Genomic DNA, 9,070 nt, shown 5'->3' on the forward strand with positions numbered 1-9,070 from the left:
TGCCTGTTAGTTTTGCCTGAAGATTCAGGACACTTTGCCTGTTCATCTGAGGAGAGCCTGTAAGAGACATGCAGGTGCTGGAAGCAAAAGGGAAGATGTGATCAATCCTGAAAGGTTTGTCCAGTTCCTGGAGAAAAATGGCTGCTATGTTAGAGGGAAGCCAGAGAAGTCAGCAAGGTACGTATTGTTCCTGCTATGGCAGTGTCTAGACATGTATGTTCATATGTCTTTAATATTATTTTTTGTTTTTATTCTTAACAATCAATCTTTTGTTGCATTACAGCTGTGCCATGAAAGAGCATCCGTCCATCAGATATGGGCAGAAACAAGGTGAACATCAATCAGGCAGCAGATGAAGTAGTGGGGACACAGGCCCCTTGTAAGGATCTGGACCTGTAAGTATACTTGGCATATGTACATCTTATATTTACCTCTACTTTGTAATATGTGTGCATGTTTTTTTTGTTTCAATCTTTTCTGAACTTTACATAGTTACATAGGGTTGAAAAAAGACCAGTCCATCAAGTTCAACCCACTGAGTAAACCCAGAACCCACACCTACCAATCTATACACTCACATAAACTATATATACAACCACTAATACTAACTGTAGATATTAGTATCACAATAGCCTTGGGTATTCTGCTTGTTCAAGAAATCATCCAGCCCCTCTTATAGGCACTAACAGAGTCTGCCATTACCCCATCACTAGGAAGGGCATTCCCCAACCCCCTCACTGCCCTCACTGTGAGGAACCCCCTACCCAACATCCCCCGGCAGGGCATTCCCCAACCCCCTCACTGCCCTCACCGCGAGGAACCCCCTACCCAACATCCCCCGGCAGGGCATTCCCCAACCCCCTCACTGCCCTCACCGTGAGGAACCCCCTACCCAACATCCCCCGGCAGGGCATTCCCCAACCCCCTCACTGCCCTCACCGTGAGGAACCCCCTACCCAACATCCCCCGGCAGGGCATTCCCCAACCTCACTGCCCTCACCGTGAGGAACCCCCTACCCAACATCCCCCGGCAGGGTATTCCCCAACCCCCTCACTGCCCTCACCGTGAGGAACCCCCTACCCAACATCCCCCGGCAGGGCATTCCCCAACCCCCTCACTGCCCTCACCGTGAGGAACCCCCTACCCAACATCCCCCGGCAGGGCATTCCCCAACCCCCTCACTGCCCTCACCGTGAGGAACCCCCTATGCTGCTTCAAATGGAAGCTCCGTTCCTCTAATCTAAAGGGGGGGCAAAATTATGTTCTCATCCCTTGAGTCAATGCCCTTTTTATACAAGACAGCACTTTATTTGCTTTAGTAGCCACAGAATGACACTGCCTGGAATTACACAACTTGTTATCTACAGAAATCCCTAGATCCTTCTTTTATACGTTTTATATTATTTCTACCAAAGGGCATAACTTTGCACTTATCAACATTGAACCTCATTTTCCAGTTTGCTGATCTTAGTTGATCCTTGTCACAAACGTGACCACAGATGTACGAGACCAGGCGGGCAGCTGTAAGGGTTAACACATCAACTACACAGTTTTTTGCTAACTCATGCAATCAACCCCAAACAGCCCCAACCCACCTAAACTTACTAACTGCCACCACCTCATTTAAAAGGCTGCAAGCACCCAAGTCTAGATGTTCTATTGCACCCTGACGCTTCACAGAGGCAAATCACCCCAGACTTTCTAGCTAAGCACTCTAGCAGACACTCCAGCAGACAATGCAAGTTAGTCTACAGACAACACACAACTTTCCCACAAGCAAACAAAGGGTTAAGCAGACACACTTTCCTTTTAACTAGCAAGGGGTTAAAACACATGTAACATACACGCTCCGCTTGAGGCATAAAGGTTCATTTAGAGCACAAAGACAAACTTATTAAATTTTATATTTAATAATCCAAAGTGGACAGTGCATATATTATATAAAAACAGTGAATGTTACAAAATTACATACAAGTTGCAAAAAAAATAAAAAGGGATAAAAAATGCAGAAACCTACCTACATCACCAATAGAATGGTCCTATGTAATTCCTGTTTCCAGGGGGACGGAGAAATAGCGACATATACCCCCCGAGCAGCTCAGTCCCCAAAGGCTTATATCTTTCATTGATATACAGGTTACAGGGTAGGTCACGCCCCCATCCAATTAGAAAGGTGAGGGCGGGGCACCATTTGGTAACTGGCTGTTCTGGTGACATTTTTATTTTCCAGCCTCAAATACTTATGGGTATACAACAAAATTATGGAACCATGAGCGTTATGTGGGAAATGGAATTCTCTTTTCATAGACACCAAACACCCCAGGCCTAACCCATATGAGCCTAAAGAAATATTAGCTTTTTGTTGATTTGTATTAATACAGCCCTGTTGAGTCAGAGGAGAACAATGCTGACCCCTTGACTGATGACAATGTTGATGATGATGACAATGAAAATCAAGAGATGGAGACAGTCTTGTTGGAGGGCTGGACCAGTAAGTTAATGTACACAAACATATTTTAAGCTTCCCCAGTCCAGGCTGTAATAAGTACAGATTTTCAATCATTTCTAAATGTTTTTCTTTAGACTAGGAGCAAGACAGATTCACATCTCGTTCTGGTTAGGAGAATGGCGGCTGCAGGGATGTACAAAAAATACTCTTTTGAATGTGATATTCTTGCTCAGTTCCAATAACATCTTCAAGTGAAACGATGGCCACAAGAGGGAAGAGTCACACCCGGCTATGGAAGTGTTTCTTTAGCTTTATTTTCCTGTTCCCATTTCCTCATAATGATTTCATTTCTAATGTCTAATTTTAGGTGGGAAATGTGGCCAGGTTTTTATATTTTGTGGATCCTCACAAACAGTGAGTGAGACACTCAGGGGGACAGGGGAGTGAGTGAGGGGCACCTGTGTGTGTGGGAGTGGGATAGTGAGTGAGACACTCAGGGGGACAGGGGAGTGAGTGAGGGGCACCTGTGTGTGTTGGAGTGGGATAGTGAGTGAGGCACTCAGGGGCACAGGGGAGTGAGTGAGGGGCACCTGTGTGTGTGGGAGTGGGATAGTGAGTGAGGCACTCAGGGGCACAGGGGAGTGAGTGAGAGGCACCTGTGTGTGTGGGAGTGGGATAGTGAGTGAGACACTCAGGGGGACAGGGGAGTGAGTGAGGGGCACCTGTGTGTGTGGGAGTGGGATAGTGAGTGAGACACTCAGGGGGACAGGGGAGTGAGTGAGGGGCACCTGTGTGTGTTGGAGTGGGATAGTGAGTGAGGCACTCAGGGGCACAGGGGAGTGAGTGAGGGGCACCTGTGTGTGTGGGAGTGGGATAGTGAGTGAGGCACTCAGGGGCACAGGGGAGTGAGTGAGAGTGGGATAGTGAGTGAGGCACTCAGGGGCACAGGGGAGTGAGTGAGAGTGGGATAGTGAGTGAGGCACTCAGGGGCACAGGGGAGTGAGTGAGAGTGGGGTAGTGAGTAAGGCACTCAGGGGCACAGGGGAGTGAGTGAGAGTGGGGTAGTGAGTAAGGAACTCAGGGGCACAGGGGAGTGAGTGAGAGTGGGGTAGTGAGTAAGGAACTCAGGGGCACAGGGGAGTGAGTGAGAGTGGGGTAGTGAGTAAGGCACTCAGGGGCACAGGGGAGTGAGTGAGTGGGGTAGTGAGTGAGGCACTCAGGGGCACAGGGGAGTGAGTGAGAGTGGGGTAGTGAGTAAGGCACTCAGGGGCACAGGGGAGTGAGTGGGGTAGTGAGTAAGGCACTCAGGGGCACAGGGGAGTGAGTGGGGTAGTGAGTGAGGCACTCAGGGGCACAGGGGAGTGAGTGAGGGGCACCTGTGGGAGTGGGGTAGTGAGTAAGGCACTCAGGTGCACAGGGGAGTGAGTGAGAGTGGAGTAGTGAGTAAGGCACTCAGGGGCACAGGGGAGTGAGTGAGTGGGGTAGTGAGTGAGGCACTCAGGGGCACAGGGGAGTGAGTGAGAGTGGGGTAGTGAGTAAGGCACTCAGGGGCACAGGGGAGTGAGAGTGGGGTAGTGAGTGAGGCACTCAGGGGCACAGGGGAGTGAGTGGGGTAGTGAGTGAGGCACTCAGGGGCACAGGAGTGAGTGAGGGGCACCTGTGTGTGTGGGAGTGGGGTAGTGAGTAAGGCACTCAGGGGCACAGGGGAGTGAGTGAGAGTGGAGTAGTGAGTGAGGCACTCAGGGGCACAGGGGAGTGAGTGAGAGTGGGGTAGTGAGTGAGGCACTCAGGGGCACAGGGGAGTGAGTGAGAGTGGGGTAGTGAGTGAGGCACTCAGGGGCACAGGGGAGTGAGTGAGAGTGGGGTAGTGAGTGAGGCACTCAGGGGCACAGGGGAGTGAGTGAGTGGGATAGTGAGTGAGGCACTCAGGGGCACAGGGGAGTGAGTGAGTGAGTGGGATAGTGAGTGAGGCACTCAGGGGCACCTGTGTGTGTGGGAGTGGGATAGTGAGTGAGGCACTCAGGGGCACAGGGGAGTGAGTGAGGGGCACCTGTGTGTGTGGGAGTGGGATAGTGAGTGAGGCACTCAGGGGCACAGGGGAGTGAGTGAGAGTGGGATAGTGAGTGAGGCACTCAGGGGCACAGGGGAGTGAGTGAGAGTGGGGTAGTGAGTGAGGCACTCAGGGGCACAGGGGGCACAGGCATTTGTTTTTAAACATGTTGGAATAAAGTTCGAGTTTTAACAGATCCCTCTGAGTCCGGAATGCTTGTCGTCCTCTTTCAAAATTCAGAGTTATCTCCTTTCAGCTGCGGGTTCGGGGCTGCAAGCACCCGGACCACTACGGGACTTTGGTGAGCATTCGTTGATTTCTTTGCTTCCGAACCACCTGCTTATTATACTCAGACCTTAGCGACTGACTCGGGGTTTCTACACCCGAGTCAGACCAACTATTTGGTATTTACTTTTCTTTTTATTTATTAATTTGGTGGATGGGTTTTGTCTAGTGGCCAGTTTGTGCTTATCATAGCCAATTTGGCCGCCAGCTGGTTTTTGTATTAGTTTATTATATTAGTTACACTTAATTAATTTTGAGTTTGTCTTATTTCCTGGTTGCGGAGAAACTCAACACAATTTCACGCTCTTAGAGCGTTATAGTTTTGTACTGGGATAGTGAGTGAGACTCAGTGGGAGGGGGAGTGAGTGGGGGGGCACCTGTGTGTGTGGGAGTGGGATAGTGAGTGAGACTCAGTGGGACAGGGGAGTGAGTGGGGGGGCACCTGTGTGTGTGGGAGTGGGATAGTGAGTGAGACTCAGTGGGACAGGGGAGTGAGTGGGGGGGCACCTGTGTGTGTGGGAGTGGGATAGTGAGTGAGACTCAGTGGGAGGGGGAGTGAGTGGGGGGGCACCTGTGTGTGTGGGAGTGGGATAGTGAGTGAGACTCAGTGGGACAGGGGAGTGAGTGGGGGGGCACCTGTGTGTGTGGGAGTGGGATAGTGAGTGAGACTCAGTGGGACAGGGGAGTGAGTGGGGGGGCACCTGTGTGTGTGGGAGTGGGATAGTGAGTGAGACTCAGTGGGAGGGGGAGTGAGTGGGGGGGCACCTGTGTGTGTGGGAGTGGGATAGTGAGTGAGACTCAGTGGGACAGGGGAGTGAGTGGGGGGGCACCTGTGGGAGTGGGATAGTGAGTGAGACTCAGTGGGACAGGGGAGTGAGTGGGGGGGCACCTGTGTGTGTGGGAGTGGGATAGTGAGTGAGACTCAGTGGGACAGGGGAGTGAGTGGGGGGGCACCTGTGTGTGTGGGAGTGGGATAGTGAGTGAGACTCAGTGGGAGGGGGAGTGAGTGGGGGGGCACCTGTGTGTGTGGGAGTGGGATAGTGAGTGAGACTCAGTGGGAGGGGGAGTGAGTGGGGGGGCACCTGTGTGTGTGGGAGTGGGATAGTGAGTGAGACTCAGTGGGACAGGGGAGTGAGTGGGGGGGCACCTGTGTGTGTGGGAGTGGGATAGTGAGTGAGACTCAGTGGGAGGGGGAGTGAGTGAGGGAAGTTGGGGGCACCAGGAATGTAAGTATATTTATGGCTGGGAAGGTGGGGTGTAAAGGGCAAATACAGACCTGTAAACTCCCCCTATTTTTCCAGGAATTTTTTTTTTACGCACCCCTCAATTTTCTCCCAGTGACATCAGTGGATCAGTGTGCGCCAATGTAATTGCCATTAAATGTGTAAGAACCTTAAATTCAGCCCCTGTCCCCCCCCCCCAATCTGCCCACAATGCACCACAAACTTTCCCTGATCCTTCGCAGGGCATCCATGATGTCATTCCCCCACCTCCTTCCATCATTTCACATGACGGACCTCCTCTTTTGTTGCCGCCCCCACCGCTGGGAGGTAAGTTAATTTGAAAAAGGTGGCAACTAGTGATGAGTGAATCTATCCCATTTTGCTTCGCCGAAAAATTCGTGAATCAAAACAGCGAAAATGTTGCGCATAAAAAAATTGTCGCCCGCGGCTATTCTTTTGTGGCCGAGGCTATTCTTTTGTGGCCGAGGCTATTCTTTTGTGGCCGAGGCTATTCTTTTGTGGCGAGGCTATTCTTTTGTGGCGAGGCTATTCTTTTGTGGCGAGGCTATTCTTTTGTGGCGAGGCTATTCTTTTGTGGCCGAGGCTATTCTTTTGTGGCGAGGCTATTCTTTTGTCGCGAGGCTATTCTTTTGTCGCGAGGCTATTCTTTTGTGGCGAGGCTATTCTTTTGTGGCGAGGCTATTCTTTTGTGGCGAGGCTATTCTTTTGTGGCGAGGCTATTCTTTTGTGGCGAGGCTATTCTTTTACCGCAAGGCTATTCTTTTACCGCAAGGCTATTCTTTTACCGCAAGGCTATTCTTTTACCGCAAGGCTATTCTTTTACCGCAAGGCTATTCTTTTGTCATCCACGGCTATTCTTTTGTTAGCAGCTAATTTTTCTGCAGCGTTTTTTTCATCCATTTTGCGAAACAATCCGCCAATTGCGAAATGCGGAAATTCGCTGCGAATCCATGCCTGGCGAAACATTTTGCCCATCACCCTATGCGGATTACATTACTATACAAAATACACTGGTTTCTGGGCTGCCAGGTCATGTGAGTCTGATTTAATAACTTATCAGCCTTCAATTGTGGCTTTTATATCATGTAATATATACAGTATATTGTGACTTTTATATCGTGTAATATATACAGTATATTGTGACTTTTCTATCATGTAATATATACAGTATATTGTGACTTTTCTATCATGTAATATATACAATATATTGTGACTTTATATCATGTAATATATACAGTATATTGTGACTTTTATATCATGTAATATATACGGTACATTGTGACTTTTCTATCATGTAATACAGGGATCCCCAACCTTTTATACTCGTGAGCCACATTCAAATGGAAAAAGTGTTGGGGAGCAAGTATGGAAAAAGTTCCTGGAGGTGCAAATAAGAGCTATAATTGGCTATTTGGTAGCCCCTATGTGGACTGGCAGCCTATAGAAGGCTCTTTTTGGCTTTACACATAGTTTTATGCAACCCAAATTCGCACATAAGCCAGAAATTCAATAATGGGCACCTATGTTGAGGCCACTGGGAGCAACATCCAAGGGGTTGGAGAGCAACATGTTGCTCACGAAGCACTGGTTGGGGAACACTGATGTAATATATACAGTATATTGTGACTTTTATATCATGTAATATATACAGTATATTGGGACTTTTCTATCATGTGATATATACGGTATTTTGTGACTTTTATATCATGTAATATATACAGTATATTGGGACATTTGCCTTAGCCCTTCTAGCTACACTTATTAACTCATTATCTGTGACACGGGGAGGCAGAGGATCTTCTCAACCCCCTGAGCGCTCCATGAACCTCTCTATTGCGTAGGCTGTAAATCAGGGGGTTCAGCATTGGGGTGACAACTGTATAAAACACTGATACTATTTTATCTGTTTGCTGAGCCGAATGTCTGGGCCTCATATACATGAACGTAGCTGTACCGTAGAACAGCACCACCACAATCAAGTGAGCGGTGCAGGTGGAGAAGGCTTTATATCTCCCACAGCTTATCCGCTTGGCGGCAATGAAAATTTGGACATAAGAAAAGAGAATGAGTAGAAGTGGAAGGAGCAGCAGTATGGCACCTCCAGCAAACATCAGGATGACATTGATGGTGACGTCAGTGCAGGCGAGTTGTATCAAGGATGGAACCTCACAAAAGAAATGGTCAATTGTGTTCGGTCCGCAGAAGGTCAACCGATATATAAAGCCAACGTCAAGTGCAGATATGAGACAGCCAGCCACCCACGAGGCACTGATCATCCTGGCACAGACCGCTGTGCTCAGAACAGTGCTGTAACTCAGGGGGCTGCAGATAGCAATGTAGCGATCGTAGGCCATGAAGGCCAGGAGAATGCACTCACTCTCACCCAGGAAGAGGTAGAAAAAGATCTGGAGGACACAGCCATTATAGCTGATACTTTTCTTCCCCCCAAGGAAATTCACCAAAGCCTTTGGGACGATAACCGAGGTGTAGCAGATATCCATGATGGACAGGTTGGCCAGGAAGAAGTACATGGAGCTGTGGAGGTGGCCATCTCTCTTCACGGCCATGATGAGGAGCCCATTGGCAACCAACGAGGACACATAGATGGTCAGGAACAAGCAGAAAAGGAGAGTTTGAACAGAAGGGTTGCTCGAAAGTCCAAGGAGAATGAATTCAGTCGGCTCACTGCAATTCCCCATCTCCATTTTAACCAATCAGAGCTATGAAGAAACCAAGGCGTACTGTAGATATAGGATGAGATAGTGTCACCAGGGGTTCTTAAAGGCCCCCAGCTTGGGCACCTCTTACATAAAGAAGAAATGAACCTATCTGGGGTATTTTCCTAGTGTTGGCTTGGACTATAGAAATTCAGTCATATTGTACTGCAAGACCTCAGAAGGAACACCGGGGAGCAAAAGAAACATGACAGAGCCCCTCACCCCAGCAACACCCCCAGTCTGGTTTATTTTTATAGGCTCATTGGCTTGGGACAAAAGGTTAGGGAGCTGGGCTACTATTTGCCTTCACACCAGTTCTTACTG

General features: G+C 49.0%; 1 protein-coding gene across 1 annotated transcript; it reads right to left on the reverse strand.

The window, feature by feature from the left end:
• Positions 1 to 7,798: 7,798 nt before the first annotated feature.
• On the reverse strand, positions 7,799 to 8,734 carry LOC108644787 (olfactory receptor 2D2). The gene has a single exon (XM_031902809.1). The coding sequence runs from the start codon at positions 8,732 to 8,734 to the stop codon at positions 7,799 to 7,801; it is 936 nt and encodes a 311-aa protein (XP_031758669.1).
• Between the last annotated feature and the right edge of the window lie 336 nt (positions 8,735 to 9,070).

Source organism: Xenopus tropicalis, chromosome 5 (assembly GCF_000004195.4).
Source record: "Xenopus tropicalis strain Nigerian chromosome 5, UCB_Xtro_10.0, whole genome shotgun sequence".
In the NCBI taxonomy this organism is placed as follows: domain Eukaryota; kingdom Metazoa; phylum Chordata; class Amphibia; order Anura; family Pipidae; genus Xenopus; species Xenopus tropicalis.

Excerpts from the sequence above, each read along its gene's own strand:
- LOC108644787 (XM_031902809.1), bottom strand. The coding sequence starts at position 8,734 with ATGGAGATGGGGAATTGCAGTGAGCCGACTGAATTCATTCTCCTTGGA.